This window comes from Chaetura pelagica, unplaced genomic scaffold (genome assembly GCF_000747805.2).
Source record: "Chaetura pelagica isolate M959 unplaced genomic scaffold, ChaPel_1.0 scaffold150, whole genome shotgun sequence".
In the NCBI taxonomy this organism is placed as follows: Eukaryota; Metazoa; Chordata; class Aves; order Apodiformes; family Apodidae; genus Chaetura; species Chaetura pelagica.
Window position 1 is genome coordinate 2,035,721 of NW_009952052.1, and position 27,008 is coordinate 2,062,728.

Below are 27,008 nucleotides of genomic sequence, written 5' to 3' on the forward strand. Positions count from 1 at the left end.
GAAGAGGTAAGGATGGACTTTCCTAATGCAAAGTTTACTTATATAACCTTGAGCAAATCAGCATATCAGTAATAAATTTATGAATGCTAAAATACAAATCTTCATTGAAGAGCATAGATCAGTGTATTTGTCTGATGGATGGCTACCAAGTTTGAGTGTTCTCATTGAGACATCTATTTTCAGTTCTCACTAAAAATGTTGGTGTGCTTGAAAAAGATACTTGAAAAGTGAGTAATATGTACTGATATGTTGACATAGCAGTCCTTGGGGAAGTCTTTAAGTGTTTTGTTTTGGTGGTGTTTGGTTGTTTTTCTGAAGCACAATAGAATACCATCTTTTTACAAAATCTGAACAATATCACAGTCTGAAAAATATCTCAGAAATTTAATCCATCTTTGATAGGGGTGGGGTAGGAGACAATGGGCATATTTAATTATTTTCATGCTGTTAAAATATTAAGAGTTTTCTCTTTAAATGTGGTTCTTTTGTCTTTTTAAGATGGTCCAGCTGAAACCTCTGTTACAAATGGAGGCACTGCTGCTGTCACAGCCCTGAATGATGACCTGGATATCTTTGGTCCAATGATCTCTAATCCTTTACCAGCAGCTGCTGTACCTCCTGCTCAGGTAAAATTTATTTACTTACATGTGTGTGTAAATATGTGTTTGCACGTACACATTTTCCTTCAGGGAATTGTTCATTCACACAGAAGGAATGCAAACTTCTCAACACTCACGGCTGGAGACTGTTCAGCTGTAATGGCTGTATCCTTCTTGCCCCTTCAAGCTTCTGTACTACTTAGATACAGAATTAGAAGATATTGTGGTCTTCCATTCTGATTCCCCCTGTTTACCCAGCTGAATTGGGTTCTGCCTTACCCTGGTGAATGGTAGTTGTGTGTTCTTTTAATTTATGTCTTGTTCTTTTTTTTTAATAGGTATTGCTGAATATATTTGTATTTTATATTATCAGGATGTACTTTTACAGATCTCTTACTGCTTGTGGTGCTGATATTTAGGAAAGGCTACAGCAGATGCTTCTGTCTTAGAGATGCTAAAAATGTAAGGTCTCAAGCTTCATACTCAGAATCAAGAATGGATAAAAAGAAAAACTAAAATTGCTACCTGGGCTAATCTTGGAATCTCATCTTGGAACATGTATGCCTTTCTTTCCTCAAGGGGAGGGTAGCATAACCCTTGCACCTAGTTTGCTCCCTCTGTTATAGCCGTCGTAATTTGGAAGCAACCCCATTGCCATGCCTGCTGTAGCTCAGAAAGGCAGCTTTGGGACACACAAAGAAACTACCTACAGCTGCAGCTCTCTTTAAGTAGATGTCAGCATCAAAGAACAAGGTGTTGGTGATACAGGTGGCTGGTGCAGATCTGAATGCCTGTGTGCAGGCTTCCTTACCCAGGCTGGCTTCTAAAGAGACAGTCTTTGGACTCTGCTAACCACCCCATCTGTGGGGCCCTTTTATTGTAATTTTGAAGCTTACTTTTGCAGAAGGCTTTGTCTCACTCAGCTGAACTGGGAAGAACTGTATGTGTTCTTGAACTTATGGCCTGGTATCTGTGATTTGTACTTGTTTCTCTTTATCCAGTAGTTATTTGTAACATGTAAAATGGAGGGCATTATGATGGAAGGGAATTCTGATTGAATTGGCATATCATAATTTAGTTGCCAAATGTTCTGTTGTTGGTCATTGTGGTCACCTCAAAGCATATCCATGTTGTTCAGCAGATTTGATTGTAATTTTTATTCTTTATGCTTTATTCTCCCTCCCCCTACCTGCTGCTGAGGGTTGACTTTGTGCAGCATGCTAGGTAGCCACATTTTTTTAAATAAATAAAACTACAGTTAGAGCAAGCTTCCCTCCCTGCCTTATGCCACCTGTAAATGGTCAGGGAAATGAGCTGTATGCATTTAGCTTTGGATGTGTTAGCCAACATTGCAAAGAAAAGCATTGGTATAGATTTTATCATCCTTGTGGAAGTCTCTGTTCAAATTATCAGAAAGGACAGCATCTGAGTGCTTGTTGTCTGCCTTCTACCACCTTATGTCAAAATTGATCTAGATGAACCTACCTGCAGAGCTAGATGTGAAAAGCAGCAGCCCATTTCCAGCCTCACTGAGTTTTTTAATGTATCCAGTTTGGAGGTTGAGCAAATTCAAATCTAGAATCTAGAATTCACTTACAAAATGAATGAGCCTGTGGTAGTAACACATGTAATGAATAAGGTTGAATTCTGTTTTTCCCCCTTTCCTGCTTTTTGTGAAGCTGGAAGTGACTTGTATATGTAGTTACTATCTGCTCAGGAGAAGAGAGCTGCCAGGGAAACAAGAGAAAAGCTTTATCTTGTTTTTATTCCCGGAACAAGTGACATGAGCTTCTGGTTTAACCAAGTGATTCAGCTGTAGACTGCAGGAAATCCAAATGAAGACTGAGTATTTAGGAGTGAGAAGCAAAGTGAAGGGTGATTCCTTGGATGGTGATGATTTGTGATGGGTTAAATAATGGAGTGGCTGCTAAAGCATATTCAATGATATGTGTTAGCAGTTAAAGAACATAGATTATTTAAAGTGCGTTTCTATGATAAAGATTTTGTTATTGGACCTTCTGTTAGAGTAATGTTTTGAAAAGTAGTTTGTCTTTCATTGTGCTAGTTTCTAGAAAAAGTATGACACTAAATGGATTAAAAAGTGATAGAAAGGATAACTATTTTCAATAAAAATAATGTAATGGTACTCCTCAAACTGATTTGTAGAAGCAGTGTATGGCTGTTGGTTTTCACGGGATTGCTTTTCTTTTCCAGCTTAACCTGAAAGGCGGCATTTAGCGCTAGAGGCACATTTTTATGGCACTGTGTAGCACAGAAGTGTCTGCTTGAATGTTTTATTATGAGACTGAAACAATAAGATGTCTGCAAACCTTAGGATCTATGACCATTGAAATAGCCAAGACATGATTTTCAAATTAAAACAAAATAATTTGTTTTTCCTTTTTCAAACATGACTTGAGCATTCAAGATCATATGCAGTTTTACTCTGCTTTCAGATCTGTATCTTTATTACAGTTTTCAAAACCACTAAGAATATTTCTTCTTAGTGTTCTGTATAGCTGGATGCTAATAAAAACTTGAATTTGTAACGGACCAGTAAGGAATAATATGTGAATGAGTAACTTTTTTTCCTAGAGTTTTGCCTATTAGCAAACTCAAGTGAGTTTAAGAAGAGTTGACTTAAACAACCCCTATTATAATAAGGTATAAATGTACCAGTTACGGAGAATTCATGGACAGAAAGAATGGAAAAAAATACATTTTCTGTGTTTAGGGATGCTTTTCCATGTGAAGTGAGCTAAATTATATATGGCCAAATAGCTAAACTATAGCTATTAGAACAGATTTTTTGTTAGCAAACATTGTATAGGAACTGAGCAAAGGTCCATCATTCATAGCTATACTGAAAGCAATTTCCTAAATTCTTTTAGCCAGATTTTAATTTCAGATTTTTTATGGGTATATCTTCCAGCAAAAATGTGATCTGCATTGAAACCTGCAGGGAGCAGAAGAGGGGAGAACTGTGAAGTATCAAGTTTGAAAGTATAAATTCACTGAAACATTTAATACAAGTCTTTTTCCAAGTAGGATACAAAAATCCAGTAAGGAAGTTGATAGTTGAAGTGTACATTGGCCAGAGAGGTGGGAGTTGTGACAGGTTTTAAACTTGCTTTTCGTGGCTTGCTAACGTCTCCTGGCTTTGGCCCAAATCAGCTGTTGTATAAATGCAGGTTTTCAGTTGCCCAGAGAGTTCCCTTTTCTTGTTCTTTTTCTCTTCCCTTTCCACAGCAGTTCTGGAAATTTTTCACCATCAACCATGGGAACCTGCACTTGATGATTTCTGGCCAATTTAGAGAAGTGTTTCGTAGTTATTCTTTCCCTCATTGACAGGACTGCCTTATTTGAGAGCTTTTAGCACCTCAGGAGTCAGGTGTGTGTTTCTGAAGCTGCACATTGAGGGTTTGTATTGTGGTGCTGTACAAATCCAGTGTAAGCACAGTGGGCATTTCAGGGCCTAGTCAACAGCCTGCCTGCAGAAGCAGAAGTTTGGAGGTGTGTTACTGTATCTCTGTATGTTGTGGTGGCCTCTTGTCTGATAAACTTTGGCATATGGTAGTCAACAGGCAGACCTGGTTGCAGACACAGCCTGTTGATCGTGGTTGTACAAGGAGGATTTTCCTTCTGTGTGGGAAAAATTTGAAAGTCGCATGTGCTGTGGGATTAGGCAGGTGTATGCTGAGAAGCTGGGGATCATTTAGCTGGACTAAAATAAGGCCATAATTTAATTATGCATTGCAATTCTGGCTTTTTCAGTGCATATACAACAGATTTGTATTAAAAGTTCCCATTGGTAACAGGAGGAGTTGTGTGTGTTCAGAAATACAAGAAGGCAGTGTATTGCCTAGTTACCTAAGCAAGCTGCCATATGGAACTGTATTAGCTCTGAAAGGCACCCGGATGTAGTTCGTTTACAAAACATTTTGGTGAAGTAGCAATAAAAAGCTGGAAAGCCTGTGTGTGTTTTAAGTTTTTCAGTGGTGCAGTAAATTTTAGGTAATTATTCCAACTCAATAAATGCATATGTGCATAAATGAAATGTGCTTAAAGAATTCTAAGCCAATTACAAACAGTGTATTTTAGAAATTTTATTACTTTAAGTAGATGAACCAAAATTTTACTTTTGCTTTTTCTCCAAAATTAGTGTTCATCTTGGTTGTAGTAATATATTCCAAAGCACCTAATCTTTTGTTTTAGCTCTTCCCTAATATGTTTTGTTTATGAGAGGATTAATGAGATGTGAATTGTAATCTCCTTATTGATTTCCTAATTATTTTTTATAATCTAACTACAGTGCATGATGTATGCTGCTCACTGAGGAAAAATGTAGAAGCAACAGGAATGAATAATCTGTATGTGTATGCCCTGGAGCTGGTCAGGGATTCAGTCTTCCTTGTTTTGTAACCACTGTCTGGTCATCTTTCCCCATCATAAGTACTGCTTTTTCATCTTCTGTCAAACCACATCTTTTAAAATCCTCAGTTACCTAAAATTAATGTACGTAAATGAGCTGGGTTTTCTTTGGCTCAGGAGTGAGGATGTGCAGTAAATATTAAACATAACATCTTTTGCTGGTTTCACTCAGTTGTCTGTCTCGACCTTTATTTCTCAGAGCGCTTCCACTAAACCAGCTGCTGCCACCTTGTCTGCAGCATCCGGGGATCTTGATCTGTTCACTGAGCAAACAACAAAATCTGAAGAGTCAGCAAAGAAACAACTCTCCAAAGACTCCATCTTATCGCTGTATGGCACAGGAACCATGCAGCAGCAAAATGCCCCGGGTAAGTAATTTTGTAGAAGTTTCCATGCCATCCTATTTTAAAGCTTTACCTAGAACAGTTATCTCCTACACGTGCAAATCTAAGGTTGGGTACCCTGCTACCTCTATGGAAATGAAGATTGTTATTATTACCATTTATAAAAATGAGAAAAATAACTGAAATGTAATACAGAAGCTAAGGAAAAAAACAGTATGTTAATTTATTTATAACTGTTCAAATTACCAAGTGTACAATTGACTGAAAGATTTGTGAATTCAGCTTCTGCCATCTAGTTCATCCCTCTGGGTCCGAGTCTCCGCTGTGCGAACAGCGACAGCCGGGAGCAGCATGGAGCTGTCCTGTCTGGAGTTCTAGCTGTGTTTGTTTGAAAGCAAAGACCTCCAATACAGCCGTTCAGAGGTTCTTGTTCACCACAGGGATCTGCCAGACTTTTTGGCAAGTAACCTCTGGTGGTGAGTCCCTTTCCTTCAAGAGGTTTTAAGCAGTTTACCTTTACCAGACCCTAAATTAACAGCGCTGACATACAACTGGACAAAGTTGTCCTTTAAAATTATTTTGGTGCACTTCTGCCTTATGGAGATGAGGGAGAAAAATCACAAAACACTTTTGCTGAAATCTTCCCTTCTCTGGTACAGGTATGTTCATGGGATCAACTTCTATGCCATTTACCACACAACCATCAACTCATTTTCAAGGCTTTCCAGCCATGGGAGTTCCTGTGCCTGCAGCAACTGGGATGATGGGAAACATGATGGGACAGTCAGTGCCAGTCATGGGACAGAGCACAGGTGTGATGGTAGGAATGGGAATGCCCAATGGATTTACTGGTGCTACACAAACTGGTGTGATGGGACTTCCTCAAAATGTCGTTGGACCTCAAGGTGGAATGGTGGGACAGATGGTCACACCACAAAATAAGTATGGATTGCAACAAAACCAGCAGGCTCAGTGGAACCTCTCTCAGGTAAAGATCTGCTGTTCCCAGACAAGAGTGCTTTAGAGAGATGCTACTTTCAGATACCAAAACTGGCTGTGGGAGGAAAGCTGTGGTGTAGCCAAGCTACAGATGGCTGGGCCATGAACTGCTTAGAGGCACATGGTGAATAATTCAATAAAATAACTGATACATAAGCAGAGAATAAATTTTGCCAAGGTAGACCAAACTCAGTTCTCTGCTTTGGTAACTACTCTTATCCAGGTGTCTGAACTAGATTAGCTGAAGTTACAAAATACTAAAATGTAAACCCAGCCTCATAACTAAAAGCAGAATTTAATTGGTTTGAGGATAGCCATTAACAATTAATACTATAATTTACAGGCCTCGAGATGAATTTCAGTGTAATGTGCAGTGCTTTGTGCTCTAACATTCTCCTGTAGGTGATTGGCATAGCTTTTATTTTCTGTGTTGGTTTTTTTTTTTTAATTTCTTAAACATGTTTGAAAAGTTCCTTAAAGGTGTTATTGTACATTTGGTACTACAGTTGTACATTACCCAGTGAAACAGCTTAAAATCAGGTATTTGAAAGGTTATTTGGGGGCAGCAGAACAAACCTAAATTATTCCCTTGGAGTTCAGTATAGATGATAAGTGACTATTTCTTTCATAATGTTGTATAAATTATAAGAACAATATAATAATTCCATGCTGCTTACTCTAGTAATTCAGGAAGTGAAACTCAGTGACTTATTTAGATTTTGCTATATTATTTTTTACTGTTGTGTCCTGTGGTGTGGATATTTATGAAGTGAAGCAGCATTTCTTACATAAATAAAACAGTCCCGGTTTGAAAATACAGGCTGTCGTTCTCCTTTGAAAAGTAACTTTTAAAAGGTGAGAATTTCAAAATGTCAAACCAAAAAAATCCATGGATTTACTGCTAACAGTCCTATTTTAGGTATCTAAATTTAAAAAGACCTGTATCAGTTTTGAAATTAAAATCATGCTTCTTATCAAAAATATATATTAAGTTGGCTCACAGAACAAGCTCTTAACATGTTTCCATACCCCTTGCATATCAGATGGTATCAGTGTGCAGATACCACACAGTTTGTAGGGGAACTGTGATTTAATCCCTGGCACCAGTTGAAAGGGGAGGTAGCTTGCTTTAATTAGCTGAATAGCATGCTTTGTATGTATAGTCTATTTCTTAAGAATTCTACCCCAGAAGAGATGAACTAGGTTTTCATTAGATTTTTAAAAATATCCACATTCAGTGACGGATTGTTTTTGGCGATGTACATGTGAAAACACACACTACTGAATTCTACTCTGAAATACTTGTTTGCAATTTACTTCACAATTTTTTTCATCAGTGTTTCAGTCTCATTTTGCAAGCCAGTAATGTTTGCTCCTATTTGTGTGACCTCTGATTTTTACCTAATGCTGTCTCTAACTTGGATCTACTCTTGCTTGTCCAACATCCCTGTTCATGGGTTCTGATCAGTAGTTGCTCCAAATGCTCTTCTGCTCTCCAGCTTACAAGAGGGGACATGAGTTTAATCTGTCTATGAAGCTACGTTTAAGGCTTGTCACTAAGCGTTCACTTTTCAGAAGGACAGAGAGAGTAACCTAAAGAACGTTTTTACATGGAGCACTGAAAATTAGTGACTAGACAGTATTTGTAGAGTAGAAATATTTTTGTACCATCCCTGAAGTGAATGTGCTGAATTTTGAACTCTTTCCCACCTTTAACTAGGTGTTGTCTTCCATTTCATGCAAGTTATTTTGCTTGCTTTTAACAAATTATAGTATCTTGAGTAGATTCTTTCACAAGAAGGGTTAGATTTCGATCAATACTCAAGTTTACACATCTGCCTCATTCTTTCTTGATTGCTACCTAAATGCACAATTTCTATAAAAACTTGTGTGTTCAAGATTTGGAGACCTCCAAAGAAATACTGATGGAACAAAAAAACATTTTGAGCTGCAACTGTAAACAAGCCTGCGTTACTTGCTTTGGTGTTTCTTTATCACAGTTGCTACAATTCTGTTGGTTAGGTTTGAACCTTGGAAAGCAAGCTCTTATCAGCTGACACACACCGGACTCCATTGTGATGTGCTCTATGAATTCCCTAGTGCAGCATTTATACAGGCTTGACATGGAAGCCCAGCCAGGCAGCTGACATGAAACAGTGACTGAATTCTTACAGAAAAGCTGCTGTCTCGGAAAATTCTGAGAAACTTATACTGAGGCAGTATTTTTATTTAGTAAGAAATCCTAACTTTAGGGAAACGTACTTTAACAGGGTTGCTAGGTCAGGAAGTGTGGCTGCTCTTTGGCCAGCAGTGTGTTGTGTTCCAGCAGTAACCAGGCTCGTGTGTGTGCTTCACAGATGAACCAGCAAATGGCTGGAATGAACCTCAGCAGTTCCAGCAACACGATGGGCTTTGGCCAGCCCCCCAGCACAGCAGCAGGATGGACTGGAAGCTCCTCTGGTCAGACTCTCAGCACACAACTGTGGAAATGAAAGTTGCGATGGAGGTCGCGCCCAGAACAGCCACCTAACATTCCTTGTTCAAATTCATTTACTTTTGCTGTTCCTTCCATGTACATATTCTTTTTCTTTTTCCCCAGCTGTTCAGATGAAGAATATGACTGACTGACCGTGTTGTGGTCTTATATTGATTTAAATTTGATGTAGTGAAAAGCAGATCAAGAATACATTTATACGTCATTGGCAGCATTTTCATAAAATACATATGATTTCATAGACCATCTATTTAAGAAGCTGCTTAAAAACATACTGATTTTTCCCCTCAGAATTCTAGATCAAATGTTTGCATATAAGGGATGTAGCTATCATGTTAGTAATATCCAAAAATATGAACCCTGACCCCCCCAAATTACCCAGTAATCCTGTAGAAGGTACTGTATGAACAAATGTTTAATCATATATAAATAGAATGTAAATGTATCACTGAGCAATGTTTTCTAGTGTATCAAACAAATTTTCTTTCATCATACATTTCACTGTGATGTTATTATGGTGTGCATAACAGGGAATATGATTATTGAACGAAAGATAAACCTGGATGTTACTGTAGTTCTACAAATCAATAGTTTATTTTAAAAATGAGCATTTGATCCATTTGAGTTTCCTGTGATTAGGTATCCAGTGTGGCTCATGAGGCACGTAGACAGTATTAATGCTCAGAACTATCTACACAAGGTAACTCGATGCCAACAGATATATTTTTCCTTGCAGAGATATCCAGGTTTATGACAGTGATTGTGTTTACATTTTATGGTGCCTCGTAATGATAAAATGTTATTTCCCTATATTAAAAGGATAAATCCAGAAATGATTGTGAGTTTTTATTTCATCATTGTATGACCTATTTGACCACTATTTCTTCAAGAAGTCTACTTCTAATGAAGGAAAACAGGTTCCATTTGGAGGATCCAGTTATGCAAATATTTAGATCAACAGCTTGTGATTTAAAATCAGTTTATAATCACACCATTAAGCTGGATAAATACAAAAAGTATATACATAAATGATGATTTTTGAAAGTACTCCACTGCAGCCATGTTTCTGCTGATTGTTTTTACAATGTGGAAACAGCCTTACAACAAAGGTCAGTTTATTAAGAAGGGAGTTCAGAAATGCATGCAAACAAGCTAGAACAAAGCACACCCACTTGATTTGCTTATTAGAGTATCTGACAGCTTCCTTTTGCTTCCACAGAAGTCCATCAGATGACTATTAAAAGGTCTCATGCAGAAGGAGACCTTTCTGACACATCCATTGTACTGAACATCCTGTGTAACTGTCTCCACATCATACCTCAATATTGACTGTGTCCAGGTGGTATTTTGGCTCATTAGCTAGGTTTACTTTTTCTGTTCGTGTGTGCCATACAAGAACCTATAAGAAACACTTGTGTTAGTACAGTCACCGACAGAAGTGATTCGAAAGCTTTTTAGTAAGTGCAGAAATCAATACCTTTGTGCAGTTGTTGGCTTTTGGTTCCAGTTCCTCCACTGTTGTTATCTGCTTCAGGAAATCAGATTCTTGCATTCCTGGTTGAGAACCACGACGCTTGAACACGGCTTTTGGATGTGACAGAATCACTTGGAGACTCACAGCAAATCCTTGGAGAAAGGGGGGAAAAATGTTAGAAAAACCTTCAGGTTTTGTGCAAGTTACACTTACGCCAAGAGATCTCCCATGTTTGTTTGTTGTTTTTTTTTAAAATGTGCAAATTTGATTGTATGGATAGACAACACTTTATAGGGCTGTATTTCCTCCTCATCGTGTGCCCTGAGGGAACAATCAATCAGATTTTTTAAATTGCACTATATTTTCAAAATAAATTTCCCTTTCTCATACAGAATATATGCTTTTTGCCTGAAAAATCAAGTATTGCTAAGATCTTGGACTGTCCCTCCTTTCTACTTCTAATTAAGAAATAAAACCAATTTTAAGTAAAATAAAATATATTAAATGTATACTGTACAAACACTTGTAGGTTTAAAGGTGAGAGCCAAAAAAAGTTACAATATGTTACCTAGGTAACTGTGGTCTTCAAGAGATTTTTAGCCACTATTGTTGATGAGAGACAAAGCCATATTAGTGTTTTGCCTTGCAGACAATGGAGTTCTTGTGGGTTTGTGAATCATTTTCATGAATGGGGTTCTGCAAGGCAGCCTGCACAGCACAACTAGAAGGACTTCACCAGTGCACATGGCTCTCTGCAATGCATTCCTCTGATAACACGTATTTGGTCCCTCAAAAGGAGATCACAAACTGGGAAATCAGTGGTTTGAACAACTTGCCCTTTCTGAAGCAGCTCTCAGGAATCTCCAATTTGCCATTATTTACAAAACTCCAGTTTTCATTCAGCAAGGTTCAGTCGTGTCTACTTCTCTGACTCAAAACCTGACTGATGCACTTGTAAAGGACAATAATTTTTGTAACTCCTTATGCCTGATTGCCAAGCCTACCAAAGAAATCCTTTTTCATCAGTTCAGAGTGGTTCCAGCTGCCCCTTGTAACAGCAGCAGTAACAGCTTTGACAACTACTCTGGAAAACGGCAAGAATGTTTCATTCTAAAGCCAGTATTAATTTTTTCTCATTTTTAAAGAATCATAACTTTCTATAATGAAATATAAATCTGTCTCCTTTTGACTAGAATTATCTTGCTACTTTATTTTCCTTGAAAGGCTCCTATAAAAGCCACAGGGACTTTCAAAGAGAAAAATACAAGGAAGCAATTACTACATTACATGTAAAAAGGCACACTGAAACTACTTTTATTGTGCTCTTTCTTGTAGCACAGCACAGAAGACACCAGAAAGTGTGGTTTGGGGTTGTTGGGGTTTTTTTCAAATAAATATTTGGGTACTGCAGATGAGGACTATGAATTGAATGTAAACTGAGGTTCCAGTTCACTGACAGAGTTGAAGAAGGCATGTTTAACTTAATGCATTATATCTTGCCTAAGCTAAAGAAGAACAGGTGTCTAAATGGAAAGACCTTGTCCACAACTTGCAGAGTAGTCAGGGAATGAGAAACTTCCAGGAGGTGTGAGACTCTGGCTGTAGCCTGTCCTTGCTCTATGCTATGAAGCTTTGCTGTTCCTGCTCCGCAGACTGCAGCAATGCTGGGATCCAGCTGTTCTCTGCTGCAGCTGCTGGGTTTAGGGAAGCAGTGCCAGGGAAGGACTGGTAGTTTGGACTCTTCTTCACAGGTAGAGGTTTGTTTTCAGCAGGCAACAGGCATTTACTGCTTCAGCTGTCTTGTAGCCTGGCTGTGATGGAGAACAAGGTGGGTCCCATCCGAGTGCTGTTTGTAGCCAAGTGTAAGCACTTGTGAAGAGCCAAGGTTGAGCATTTCAGCTCCCTCAGCAAGAGAGAGCTGCAGAATAAACAATGTAAATTAATTTTTAAGCTGGTCATCCATGAAGGAGGAATTGAAGTAAACACCAAAATTAGTGTAGTGTCCTAGTTTTTAGAGTGGTGATGGAATCCACTGTAAGCAGAAGCAACACATTTTTTTGCTCTTATCTTGGCATGTCCCAGCTTGGCTCACTGGCCTCCACAGCCTATACTTATTCATGTTCAGTCCTCCCAGGTTCTCTGTTGCAAAGCTTTCTCCTCTGCTGAGAAAACTGCAGTCAGTTCTGAGGATGGATTTCTCCCATGGACAGGTCTTCAGATGTGCCAAACCCCTGCGTGTCACAGGTGTCCTTTTTGCCATGATGATGCAGAACACCATGTTAGGTCCCTTTTGTTTTCAGGCATTAATAGAAGTCAAATTACTAAGCTGAGTGTTGTATATGGCAAGGACATGGACTACTGTGCAATGACTGGACTGAGGTTTGTTTCCTTGGCCAGTGGTTATTGTCTTTGCTTCTTAAAAGAATCCAATAAAGCAGCAGCTTAAAGAGCTAAAACAATTCAAGGCAACTTATCTCCTGCCTCTCTAGCTCTTCAGCTCTGCTTTGTAATTGCTTTAATTTTTATGTGTGACATTTTGTATTTATGTAGATAGACTTTGGATGCACTTGAGGGAAAACCATTTTCTAGTGACAACTTTCAGTTGATTTGTTATCATAGATGGATGATTTTTGGCATCAAAAAGAAAGGAGATAGCTCAGGTTTTATCCAGACTGGCACTAGTTATTTCTCTCACTAGATAATGATCCTGTGGTAATAGATGAAAATACACTTATATTTAATTCTATCCCTAAGAGGGGTTTAATCTGGGATTACTGTCCCCAGCATAGCATAACTGGGGACACATATAATTATTTTCTTAACCATTATTCCTACAAGGTCATATAGATTGAAATGCCACGTGACAATTTCATAGCTGAAGGGGGTTGTTTGTTGTTTTGTTGGTTGTTTTTTTTTAATGCAAGACTGTCAATGAAATCTAATTGGCTGTAGAGCCACCTAGATAAGAATTAATTTGTTGGAGCAGAAGATACCTGGGAGACATTGCAAAGATTACATCCATGCTTCTTTATACGGAAGCTGTTTTTGTTAATTCCCACCTTGACTTGCTAGATCAATGGCTTCTGTGAAAAGGCAGAACCATTTTTCTTCATCCGTTTAGACTGAGATGGTCTTAAAAGATTTTGTTGCTGTGATTAATGCCTTTGCTTGCTGAAGGCTGTAGACAGGATAGTAGCTGAAGGCAAGCTAGAAACTGAGAGTGTTTATCATTTCCAGAGTGTATAAATGCTAATGCTCAGAGCTGATGTTGAAAGAGATACACTGGTTTCCATATGGTTCAAGGTGCTGCCTTTCGATTGTTGAAAGTGCCACGGTTTGGGCTCCACATCTTACAAACAGCTTCTCCCCATGACATATGAGTTTGGGTTGCAATAAGGCACAGGGGCTCAACCAGGAGTCTTTATAGATCATACCAAAGGCATCTGCTGACAGTTAATTTACCACGAAAGAGGCCATCTATTTGAAACGGTTGTTACCCTTAGATGGAGAGGTGGTCTTGGAGGTTTTTGATTTTTGTGTCTGCCACAGCCAGTCAAAATCTTTTGTAGTTCTGGATCTCAGCAGTGGCTCTTTCAGAACGAGGCAAAATATGTTTTTGACAGTGTGACACTGCCATGCTTTGCAGTGTCACCAGACTAGTGTTTTTCTCAGGGAACCATAAGAAAGACAATATGTACTAAAGACCTCATATTATGGCAAAATTCAAACAAACAAACAAGTTACTCAGGCCCTAGCAGAGGGACTTAGGGCACTAGATGAGCTCTGGATCACAAGTCCAAAATCTGCCCCAGTGATTCACAGGCATAGATCTCTATGACTGAAGGAAGCATCTCCTGAAATGCTAAGTACAGAACACACCTGTTTTCTCTGACTTAACAGTATTTTTACCAGCCTACACAGCATCCATTTCTTTCATTGCTGAAATTAAAAATGTGATTTACTTTTTCAGTTATTTTAGAAGACTAATAAAAGTTCTCTTACAAAGCAGTTAGCTCCTTGTTTGTTGCAATCACTTCCTATACTCTCACTGCCTGTATCTTTGCCTCTATAACCCTCCCTTCCATGGCTTTGATCCAAGTAGGAGCAGATTACATTCCTGATGGAGCTGCTTTTGCTGCATGCCAGTGCTTCAGCCAACAACTGCAAAGTGTGAACAATGACTTGTGAACTTTCCATCCATGTCTTCATGTCTGGGTTAGCATCCCTTAGCCAATGTTGTGGTAATGGCTTTCTGCCTGCTGCTAATGAATGAGGAACCATACAATCACCCTTATAATGCCCTTAAGTAACCACTTTTACAACACAGTATCAATATACTTATCTATAAATCCACAGGCTCCACAGTCCTCAACACACTACACAGTGGGGTGATTGACATGCCTAGTTTTCCCAAGTTATCCCTCTATTTGGACACTAAAATATTTATACTCATGCAGGATGATAATACTAACTTGAAATGCTTCCACAGTACAGAAAAAAAAATAAAAATCACCTGTTGGTGTTTCTATCTTTGAGGTGTTAACAACTGTTAGTTCTGCTATTACTCTTTCTAACCAATTATACTGTACATATTTTTCATCAAACATTTCAATTCATATAAAAATACTCAAGATGAGAAAGCACTGTCCTTTTCCCACTCACAAAACATTAGGGTTTCAGAAGAAAAGAAAATGGGTGGCTATTTTTACCTTGTTCTTGCCTTCATATCTCTACTTTTCCCCTTCTTTCTCTTTCCTGAACACAGACCATGCTTAAGTGCAAATGTATCATTTACTGGGAAACCAACTGTTGCTGCATCAGAAATCTGACCTCTGCACTGTGGTGATTCATGTAGCAGTTGTGAATATGTACAAAAGATTGTTTAAAGCTGGACTAGCAGCAAGATAGAGCTTTATGCTGTGCCAACCTCACAGTAGAAGGTTGATTAGATCCATTTTTAAGCTTTTCTGCCTTCATCTACTAAGCTCTAGCTGTCAGTGATTTTTCCCCTAATTCCAGTGTTTCAAACTATATCTATCTACAATTATCACAGCCATTTCAAATAACCAATAAAAAAATGAATAATTTAGTTACAAAGTAGCATTTTACAACATCTAAGAATGTCTGCATTTATAGAATCGTTTTGGTTGGAAAAGACCTTTAAGACCATCAAGTCCAACTGTAATCCCAGCACTGCCAAGTCCACCACTAAACTATGTCCCTAAGAACCACATCTACACAGCTTTTAAATAGTACCAGGGATGGTGACTCCACCACTTGCCTAGGCATACTGTGCCAGTGCTTGACAACCCTTTCAATGAAGAATTTTTTCCTAATATTCAATCTAAACCTCCCCAGCAGAGCTTGAGGCCATTTCCTCTTGTTCTATTGCTTGTTATTTGGGAAGGGGCCAGGCCTCACTTCACTACAACCTCCTGCAGGCAGCTGCAGGAAGCAATAAGCTCTCCCCCTCAGACTCCGTTTCTCCAGACTACACAACCCCATTTCCCTCAGCTGCTCCTTTTAAGACTTGTTCTCCCAACCATCCAACAGCTTGATTATCCTTCTCTGGACTCGCTCCAGCACCAAAATCTCCTTCTTGTAGCAGTGCAGCCCAAAACTGAACAGTGTACTTCAGCTGTGGCCTCACTGGTGCCAAGTACAGGCAGACAAACACTTCCCCACTCCTGCTGGCCACACTATTCCTGATGCAAGCCAGGATGTTGTTGGCCTTCTTGGCCACCTGGACACACTGCTGGCTCATATTCAGCTGGCTTTCAACCAACACCCCCAGGTCCTTTTCCACATGGCAGCTTTCAAGTCACACTTCCCCAAGCCTGTAGTATCACAAACTGCCTGGTAGAGACTGATGACACAATCAAAGGCAGGGTCTCCTTGAAAAAATTAGGATTCATTTACAATTAACTTGTTTCAGACAAACAATCTGTACAATATAAAAGCCAAGTTGCCACATAAAATTAAAAAAAGTAAGAGTAAGTTCAGATATCAGCAAAGAGCAACTTAATGAGATGAGGTGCAAGCTAAGACTCCCAGGACACTTAGTGCAGAAGTGCTACATACAGCAGCTGCACTGCAGGAGCTTAAAAAACTGCTCATGTTCTTGTCCAACTCATAAAAAAAACGGCAGAACAGTTACAAGAAACATTCACACATCATGAAACGTGGTTACTTACCTGCCATGTCAATAGCAAAGGGCCTGTCAGCTCTCCAGCCAGTGTACCAGCCAACCACTTTGCCGTTCTCCACCACCGGGCGCTCATAGCGTCGTCCTCCCACCAGCCCCACGGGCCACACCGACACCTTGCGGGTCGTGCGCATCTGCAAGAGGCAGGCACGGCGTGACTGCACGTACGTGTCCTAGCAGGCTCTTTGGGTGACTCTTAGTGGAAAGCCTACACCTCAGTCATCAAGACTAGGTATTTAAAAGCAATTCTAGCTTGCAGGCTTCAGCCCAACAGAGTAAGTGCCTGAAAGCTGCACCTGCCCACTCGTTTTCTGTGAAATCACCAGCTCTCTACCCTGTAGACACCACAATCCTACTGAAAATATCCTATTTGTATTATTTTTTTGGAACAAAAAAAATTAAAGCCATGAAAAAACAGTATTTGTTTTCTTGTTTGTTTGGCTTTTCAAAGGTGTACTGGACCTTCTTCATCTCCAACACTAGCACTGTTGCAGTAGGCTTATTTCTACAGACTGCTTACAGACTGTACAAGCCCAGCGAGAGAGAGTATTATAATAATTATTAACAAATACCCATTGGAGACAAGTACAATTAGTTTGAGACTGGCAGCAAATACACTGAGTACAGGAAATTGCAACGCACAACTCCTCCACTACCAGGTTTGTACGACAGATGCAGCTCAGATCTATTCAAGGCTCACAGAAAATTATTAGGTTTGGGCTAAGCCTTTTTCAATTCTACATTCTCTCTGAAAAATCTCTACTAAGTTTCTGAGAAGGACAGAAAGTAGGTTGGGCAGGATGCTGCTTCTGGTTTGTGTATCGGTAACAGGAGTTTTTCCCACTAATGTACATGTAACTAAATGTACTTCTGGAAATGCAATCCTCATCTAACCTAGAGGGATCTACAGATACTAAAAAATTACTCTTTCTTTAGCAAAAAGTGGGCATGGCTGGAATTCAGTTCACTGAATTAGTAAACTGGTTCACTGGTTAGTAAACAGGAGTTTACTGCAGGAAACAGGAGATAACATGACACGAACCTGATGTCCTGCTCCCCATGGGAAAAATCACTGACGGTCTGGTGTGAGAACTCGAGAAGATGAGTGCACAGACACAGCAACTTGCACAATTTCACCACACCGATGCAAAAGCCACTGTTTTAACTTACTGTGCTTAAATATAGCTGTATTTACACAAGTATCAAACTATTTCAGTGTAAGCCTGGCTTAATCTGATAATTTTAAAAAACAACCCCTTGTCTTTAGTGTAGTTGAGGCCTATTCCTGAGGGAAAGGTTACCCCTTTCTCCTTCCAAGCACTCCTCTTAGCAAAACCAAACAGTTTTACATATTTTAACTGCACTCCTCTATAGATGGATATTCAAGTAAAAGACAACCTTGGTTAAATATTAAACACTTCCCTCTCTTTGTGGCAAGGTGAAAGTTTCATCATGCATATCATCTAGACTCCCAGGAGACGCACCAGAAAAAACAAAGACATCACGTCACTCTGGTTCACATTTCTAAGCTAGAAGCACTAGTGGATTCTCAGGATAACTTTCACATAGGGAAGCCATGAAAAACATATTTTAAAATCCACAAATGCATGTGTACACACAGAATAGAGGCATGCACCTTCCGTCCCTCCGATTCTTTAAGTTTAGCAAGAATTTCTCACTTCCACCCTAAGAACTGCAGCGGCGAGTCAGATGACTCTACTCAGCAGCAGCTCATACTGGGTAAGAACAAGGTCTGTGTACAATTAGCAATATAATGATTTATCTTGATAAGGGCTCTATACAAACCATTGATTGATTTTGAGTGAGAGACTGTCATGAATGTCTCTAAAGGTTACTGTTAAATGTGTCTGTAACTGCTCTTCCTGCTTAAGATTATTCTTCCAATCTCTCCCACACCTCCATTTAGAAAACACAGAGTTAGCAATTAGCTATTTGGATATGGAAATCTGTCAAACCCTCTCAGGAAGGTCTTTTAGCTCTGGTTTTAATTACACATCCCTTTTTCAAATTTTTCTAAGTGTCTTTACATTAACATCCAAACACATCAGACCAGCACACAGGGCATCATCCTGTTGGACTTGTCTACAAAGCCAGGTTTCCAATAGATTTCCAAGAGCACGACCAAGCCACGTACATCCAACTGTGCTACACCAGTATTAACCACAGAATGAACAGAGCCACTCACTTTTTTGTGCTGCCATTAATATCTTCTGGAGGGAATGGATACCTGAACAAATCACCAGTGCTCTGATTGACAGCATTTTAGCCACCCTGTGCCAACTGCCTGTACCCACAGTAAGGACAGGACAGTAAGTAGGACAAACTTGTCCATGAAAAGTATTGTACCAATCTCATCAAACCAGAACAAAACTACCCAAGACGTTCAATTATTGCAGTGTTCGGTCCATCTCAGTGTCTATGAGTTGAGTCAGTAAAGCCCTCACACATCAGAAATAAGCAACCCTTTACAGAGTTCTTTATTTTTTCCTTGGGTTGCTTCTTTATTCTCACAGGTTACATTTTTGGAGAATAAACTAAGCAAGTGTCAATAATACTGCAATCCCTTTAAGAACAAACAGAGTGCATGTAAACCAGTATTTATGCTAATTCTGAAATAACTTACAACCTTGGGATGTGCCAGGCAGATGACTGTATGAATATTTCTTCTAATTGTCTGAGAACAGCATTACTGCATTTAACATACTGATACATTAGGGCTGTATTTATGAATGATGGGGAGAAAGCTATCACTTGGATTAAAAGGCCAGCTTGCATCTGAAATTTGATGCTGCTAATCATTGAGACTCATAAACATAATTCAAAAACATGTTAATTCTAAATAGTTTTATTCCACTGGGTTAAACAACTGCCAAAATCCTCTAACTTACAAACAGCTTTCCAAATTACTCTTCTCTCAGTACTTTTAATGTCCAGTAGCACATGCTGTCTTAATGCTCAGCATTTTAAATCCTAGTAGCTTACATGAGTGTTATTCATCTTACTTACACTTAACTCTCTGCAAGTTAGGCATCTGGTCTATCCTAGTTAGACTTCAGTAGTTAATGAACAGCAATAGGAACCAACTGGTGGGGTTCATCTTGCCTGGCTTAATCAGCTATCTGAAGGTAGCATGAATCTCCCTCTGGAAATACTTTTGTGCTCCAGTGAGTTTTTGATTATTTCAAAAAAGATCTTGGGCACAGGAGGAGAGCGATGTACTGGATGGGGGAAGATGAGAAAAGAAGGATAGAACAAACCCAAATGAAGCAGGGGAGTCCCAACTGGGAAGAAGTGGGCAAGGAAACAACAGGACAGAGGAGTAACGCCTGACCAAAGAAATCCCAGTGAGGTGATGGGCATACAACAGTAAACACAAGAGCAACAGAGGAAACACTGAAGATTAACAAGTGAAAATGCAGAAAATGTAGCCGAGCAATGAAAGAGCTAATGATAAAAGCATTGCCAAAAATAGCACCTCATTAGTCAGTCAGGAAAAGCAGCTTAACAAGATGCACCCGACTGATGGATAGGGAAGATACCAAGCCAATAACAAAACATAAAACCCCAAGGGGAATGAAGGTAGATGACAGACAGAGGAAAACATGGCCATACTTCCTGCAGTGAAAAGGCTTCCAGGCTGGCACAACCATCCTAGTGTTTTTGCAGCATGATGTTGATGCTTTTCTACTTGGGATTACAAGCTCTCAGCAAACACTAACCTGGCTGCCTCACATGGTATGCTTTTTTCCTCCTCCAGTTCTCTCTCATTTCAACTCCTGTGTACTGCTCAGGCTACAGATTACCATCCAGGCTCTCTCTTCACTTCCTCCATCCCCCATTCCAGTGAGACTCAAGCAGATTTCTATGCAAAATTCTGATTTATTATTACTAAAGACAGGATCTAGAGCTCCTTGACTACACCACTTCCACAGGGGCAAATGTTACAGGTTAAAGCACAAGCACAACCAGGTTCCCTATCAGTTCTCAGACAGGAATCCTGCATTACTCACAAGGCATTTAAAGCCAAATTCTGCTTCAACAGATTTTTACTTGACCACACTCCAAGCCAGAAGGACAGCTCAGCTGCAGTGAAGCTATGCCTGTTTACTTGAGCATTACATGGATCCTCTGCCCCTACTTACCACTACTTCAAAGGAGGTACTGAGTCATAGAAAATCTGTGCTGCTGTTTTTTCTGCTTCAGGGACTCTGATGCTTAGGGGATAGTAACATCCAAAAGCAAGATAGTTTTAAGAAAACTTGACAGTAAAATGTATGTCTCCATGTGAAAACTTATGGGAAGGGTCTATAAATAAAAAAACCCTGTCAGTTATTGCTCTAGCCTGCTCTACAAGTCTCACAAATGATCTGGTTGAGTATTCCACCATTCTCATTATTAGAAAGCTTTTTTTCCAAACATCTGCCTTAAACCTACTCTGCTGATTCATACCCCATCTACACTGCAGAGGGAGGATAAATTAATCCCCCATTTTCTCAAGCAATATTTTACATATTGGATGTATGATTAATGCTTCTAAGTTGTGCCAGCATCCTTGGGCACAAATATCAATATTGCTTCCCTACAGAAAACTACTAAATTTAACTCAAGCCGTTAGAAGCCAATTTCCCTGGATTGGGAAGACTTCCAAAACATTTGCCATTCATGTCTCTTTTTCGCCCTTCCTCTTATTAATTCTTCTTCTCATCTTTCTTTCTGTTATTCTACTAGTTTGAGCTCACTGTACCTCTGAAAAGCTGCTGACCATTCATACAAATATTATAGAAATAGCATCAGTTTCACAGGTAAAAACAAAAAAGCTGATGCCAAAGTGCAGAAATAGACAAGTGATTGATACTTTGTAGCCCAGAGTCCCTTGCTTACATAAATCTGTTTCAAGTAGCTTTTTTTTTTGCCATTGTTGCCTCTAATTTTTCAGCTATTTCATTGCTACTCTACCAGTCTTTTCTAAACCAACCTCTTTAGCCTAGGTATTACATGTCTCCATGCCAGGGAAATGTCAGTGTGCATTTAAAATCTGTCATGTATTCTTAAATAATTTACATACAAGAAAGGTATTTAATGCACTGCTAACTCATATTTAGGTATTTTTTATTATGCAGAAAATATCTAATGACAGCCAGCTAATATTTAATTCTGTCTAGACTACTGAATGTTATTTTCAAGAACAGAGCAAAAATTTCATTTTTTCCAACCAAATCCAAGAGACACAATAAAAGATCTCCATGTTTTCAAAGATAAACAGATTCACTTATACTACTTCTAAACCTTTTGCATAAATAAATCCATTAAAAATACACAGAAGTTAACTTAATACAGTGTATATAGAGCAAGACAGCTATGTGAAAGCTATTGAAAGCATGCTAACCCTTCCCTAGTCAAAGCTGGAATAAATACTAAATATTCACCTCTTCTGTAATGTCTTTTTTGAGTTTCTCCCATAACATTTTATAAAGATGATGGGAAAACTGAAGCCTGTGTGACAAGCAATGCCAAGCATGTATTTCTGTTCTCTATTTAATAAGAACTATTTACTTTTTCAGGCTACAAACTGTTAATAGCCATTACAGTATCTGCTGCCTTTGTACATAACTTTTGGGAGAGTGAAAGGCAGAAGAACAGAAAATGTTTTCAGTCTGAATCATTCACACAACTTGCCCTCTGCTCTGCAGTGCTGCCGTGAAAATGACCAGAGTTGGACAGCCCTAACCTTCAGTGAGGTCACATCCATTAGCCAAGACAAAATGTTTCCTATTTTCCCTCTGTTCTTCATGAATCTTTGTTTCCATCTGGCTGATTTGAGGATGATCCTACCTGGTCAATTTAGACCATTACAAAAGCAATAACTTCAAAATATCAGGGAATTTTTCTTTAATTTGATGCGTAAGTTACTCCTGCGAAGAACAATCCAGCTGGACTGTCCTCTTCACTGATCAGATTCTTACCTTCTCTCTTACTCCATGTATCTTGAGTTACCTGTAAAGACCACTTCAACTTCAGGAGAAGGAGTTGAGCTATCTCTCCTCCTACCTCCTTTCTAGCTTCAACTCTACAATCATAGTCAGGACACTCTTGTGCAGGCCACAGCTACAGCAAATTGAATCTGGTCCCCAGTTCATTAGGTAAGGTGTCTACTTGCTACTGTATTAAATAAAAGTTTTGGAGTTTTTTTCCTTAGAAATGACAATTAGTGCTGTGATTTACTTTGTGCAAGGTTGTATTCAGATCACACTTTATAGCATGGATCCAGATACAACCCAGACAAGAATCTTTAAAGATCAATGCATTTCTGAAGGCAGCAATCTCACTTTCTCACAAATGTTGAAGACCTTTATTCCTGTTCTTTGTATTCCTTAAGCAGCTCACCTCTCACCCTCAGAGGGTTCAGGGGAGTCTGCACAATCAACAGCAGAGCAGACCTCCAACACTAATTCCTCCAACCCACATCCATACTCATACACAGACCAAGGAAGCGGCACCTTCGGCCAACTACTTGAAATACAGAAAGGGCACGGAAAATTACTGAGACATAGAAACACATGATGGATGTGAAGAGTTAAGGGAAGTGGAACTTAGCTATGTCTATCTTCATTTTCCAGTACTTAGGCTAATCTTGTTTTTAAAATATCTCTATGAAAGTGGAATGCCAGATTTATCTATGGTTTTCTTTCTGGAAGTCTAAAAATATGAAATTGGCAGTTGCTAGGCATCAGTCACAATAATACAATAACTTGCATTCAGGAATAAGATGAAGCACAAATGTATCAGAAACTGTAACAGAGTCACTCCAAAAAGAAAATACTATAATAAAAAATAGTTATGATGATTCATGTAGAAACATCTTTAAAGCCTATAAAATACAGCAGCTGGAATTTCAGGCCTCTCAATGGCTTTGCTATGAACACAGGCTGATGTTCAACTGATAGAAGATACTTTCAGAAAGGATACTGCTTTGAGGTGTTTTTCTTTAATGGACAGATGCAGATGGACACCTTCAGGTAAACAAATCTGAGCAGAAATCTAATTATTTTTTGAGGTCTGAATCCCAAAATAATAAATGACAAAACACAATATGCCAGAACCACCAGCATTAAAGTAAAAGCATGATTTTTCATCTGACCACTGTTATACTCTCAAGTGGAAAGAGATGGGCATTACTTAAAGGCCACACCTTCACTACTGGCAATTTCTTCATCACTGCTACAGCCCCACTTAGTACTCTAAAGAATTTCACAATCACTGAACCAATTGGTCCTTCCCGTGAAGTCTTTCCAGGGAAGCTGAGCCTTTCCTAATATAACGTAACACCCGGCTGAACGGATGCAGAATACACTGTAGCAGGAGAAAGACAAACCAAGCTCTCCACCTTATTCTGAAGTGACAACTAAACCTGCTCAGACTGCCCAGTTTGACTTTGAGGATATTGTTTTGCCAGTCAAAAACTAAGCTATAGACTCACATGCCATCACACATTTTTGGAAAAAAGACAACTATAAACAGCACCAGAAGATTCCAGATTTGCTACAGATGGTGACATTTTCCAGCAAAACACTACTGTAAACTGGGTTGGTTTGTCTTTTTTTTCCTGATTTCCATGAAACATTTTCTTCAGGTCATCTCAAGCCATATCAAATATAAGGTACTCATTCCTAGTAGTTCCAGACAGAAGTACTCCTGGACAGAGATCAGAATCTCCCCACCAAAAGCTCTCAGAAGTATCCCATAGCATCTCATGTCAAAGCACACTCCTTTTTGATCCTGCCCTCACGGTTTATGCGCCTTCACTCGCACCAAAACCTTTGCAGGTTTTGCTTTGTTAAAAAGGCTCCGTCTTCTTTAAGGACACCAGGGAAACCCACAGCAAAGCAGCTACCTTAAAACATAATCCTGCACTGACGTGCGGCTTGCTGGCATGCCTTCTCCTCTGTAGCAATGCTTTTTTGACCTCTGAACACACCCCTAATGCCAATGCTTCTCTCATGTTGGTTTTACAGTCCTAACTAGCACTACCAGCCACCCCTCACTGTTGTTACTGACTCAGAAGAAAGCCATTACAAAGAAAGCACACCTACTATTTGCAGATGACACTAAGCCAAGCAGTGCAGTTGACATGCATGAGGGACAGGATGCCATCCAGAGGGACCTGGACAAGCTCAGGAACTTGGCCCATGTAAACCTCATGAAGTTCAACATGGCTAAGTGCAAGGTCCTGCACCTGTGTCAGGACAAGCCCTGGTATCAATACAGGCTGGGGTTGAAGGGATTGAGAGCAGCCCTGAGGAGAAGGACTTTGGGATACTGCTGGATGAAAAGCTGGACATGAGCTGGCAATGAGCACTTGCAGCCTAGAAGAAATTCTTCACAATGAGAGTGGTGAAAGAGTGAAACAGGTTGCTCAGAGAGGTAGGTAGGCAACCCATTTCCAGAAAAATTGAAGATTATGTTGGACAGGGCTCTGACCAACCTGATCTGGTTGAAGATGTCCCTGCTTACTGCACAGGGGTTGGACCAGATGACCTTTAAAGGACCCTTCCAACCAAGACTATTCTGTGGGTCCATTTCACAAGCCAGCAAATGCACACATCTGCTGGTGGGCAGATGCTAGCAGACACTGCTGCCGGCAGTTTGGGGCCCACACGCCCATGGAACTGCACCAGTGACAGACTGAAGGTCACCCAGCTACCACAGGATGGTGGTAGGAACAGAATTCAGATCTTCTGTCCCCACTAGACTACAGCTTAGCAGACCTTCTTTGGGATTTTGAAACTGCAGGTCTGGAGAATTGTTCCTGACAGAGTAACAAAAAAAACCTCTCTTGACTGAAAAGACAAATACTGTCTCTCTCTAAACACAACCCCACATTTGTTGTGAAGGCACATCCCTTTGGCAAAGCACATCCTGTTAATTTTGCCAAGGCAACAAGGAACTCCCCATGTCACTACCAGTAGCATCCCAGAGACCCTACATACATCTTACTAGTGATCCCAGAAAAGAGCATGGGAACTTGCAGTGATAACTGAAGCAAAAGCTCCTTCTCCACTCCTGTAACAACCACCACACTTCACAGAGGAAACTCATTTGTGTACATGTTTGCCTGCAAACACCAGGCTCAGAATAAACACCTCTTCCCCAGCAGCTGAACCCTGGTGAAGGGGAAGTCTTAGGACTAAGTCTCTGCATGCTGGAAATTATCATTCTTGTTAGCAAAAGAAAACACAGATTGCAAGTTGTGCTTGCAATTTTCAAGGTTAATCCTCCAGACAGATTTATCCTCTTGCTTTCCTGCATTTCCTAGCTGATTAGAAAGGTAATTTCTACCTTTTTGTTTCACCATTCACAGCAATGAGAAGAAAAATAAAGGATGAAAGAATAAACCTGACTCGACCCTGTTTCAGCATATGCCTACCAATACTGTTTCTTCAGCTTATCCCTAAAGTTTTACTAACAATAACAAAAGAGGTAAGTCTCCAAATACCTTTTCCCCCCACACTACTCATTGTGGCATTTTCTGTATCAATTTATGGACTCCCTAATATTGAATCAGATTAGTTTTACATCCCAGAGCAGAGGTGAATCCTCCCATCACATCAAAGATCGGTAGGTAGAATCACTCTGCATTATAATGCGCTAATCACAGCCAGGAGACTTTAAGAAAATCAATTACAACAAAGGTTTAGCCTCCAGGCAAAGGTCTTCAAATCAGCAGCTTCGATGCTGAATGCCAACCAGGCAATGGCAGTAGGGCATCCCAGCTGAACGGGCACCCCGCACCTGCCCACACGCTGGAAAGGGAAAGGGAAGCACTGCCAATCGAAACACAAACGAACACAAGCATCTATGAATCAACTTGCTCTAGGGAATCCCATGCGCTTCATATTTTCGTGTACCACGTTAAATTTTAACCTACTGACTGTAAGGCATCTGAGGAAGCACAACGCTTCCTAACTGCGGGATACGGATGCACAAGCCGAACGCCCCTCCCTCCTGCCAGGAATCCAGAAACTCTCTCCCAAGCGCCTGCCAATTCCCACCGGAAAGCAGCAAAGCCCTTCACCAAGGGGCTGCAAGAAAGACAAAACAGGTCCCTTCACAAAAGAAACTCCTGAAAGGGTGTTTAGTCGTGACACAAATGATTCGCTGCTTTTAAGAGCAAAAGGCTTCAAATAGATTGGCCAACTCCGGGCGAAGGAACCGGCTCTGGATTAATTCACTCGCGCCAAGAAAACAACAACTCCGCAGCACTGAGGACTCTTGAGGCGAGTTTGCCCTGCGGGGAGAAGGACGCAGCCCGGAAAGCGGAGCATCAACGAGCGCCCTTCATCCCGCTTTTAACACCGACACAGCAAAACCTGTGTTTCCTACAAACCTTAAACTATAAATCCTATAAACCTTAAACTTGCCTCGCTCGGCAGCAAAACGAGAC

General features: G+C 39.9%; 2 protein-coding genes across 2 annotated transcripts in view; one reads left to right on the forward strand and one right to left on the reverse strand.

Moving 5' to 3' along the window:
- Positions 1-9,700, forward strand: part of SMAP1 (small ArfGAP 1) — a 73,699-nt gene extending 63,999 nt beyond the window's left edge. The window contains exons 8-11 of the mRNA XM_010003482.1: positions 499-626; positions 5,230-5,398; positions 6,034-6,362; positions 8,731-9,700. Of these exons, the coding sequence (XP_010001784.1) occupies positions 499-626; positions 5,230-5,398; positions 6,034-6,362; positions 8,731-8,865 (761 nt within the window). The 3' untranslated portion in view covers positions 8,866-9,700. The remainder of the gene's footprint in view (positions 1-498; positions 627-5,229; positions 5,399-6,033; positions 6,363-8,730) is intronic.
- A 479-nt stretch (positions 9,701-10,179) lies between these two features.
- Positions 10,180-16,680, reverse strand: B3GAT2 (beta-1,3-glucuronyltransferase 2). The gene is made up of 3 exons (XM_010003326.1): positions 16,536-16,680; positions 10,345-10,493; positions 10,180-10,266 (listed from the first exon to the last, which is right to left on the reverse strand). The coding sequence occupies exons 1-3, from the start codon at positions 16,678-16,680 to the stop codon at positions 10,180-10,182; spliced, it is 381 nt and encodes a 126-aa protein (XP_010001628.1).
- Positions 16,681-27,008: the final 10,328 nt, after the last annotated feature.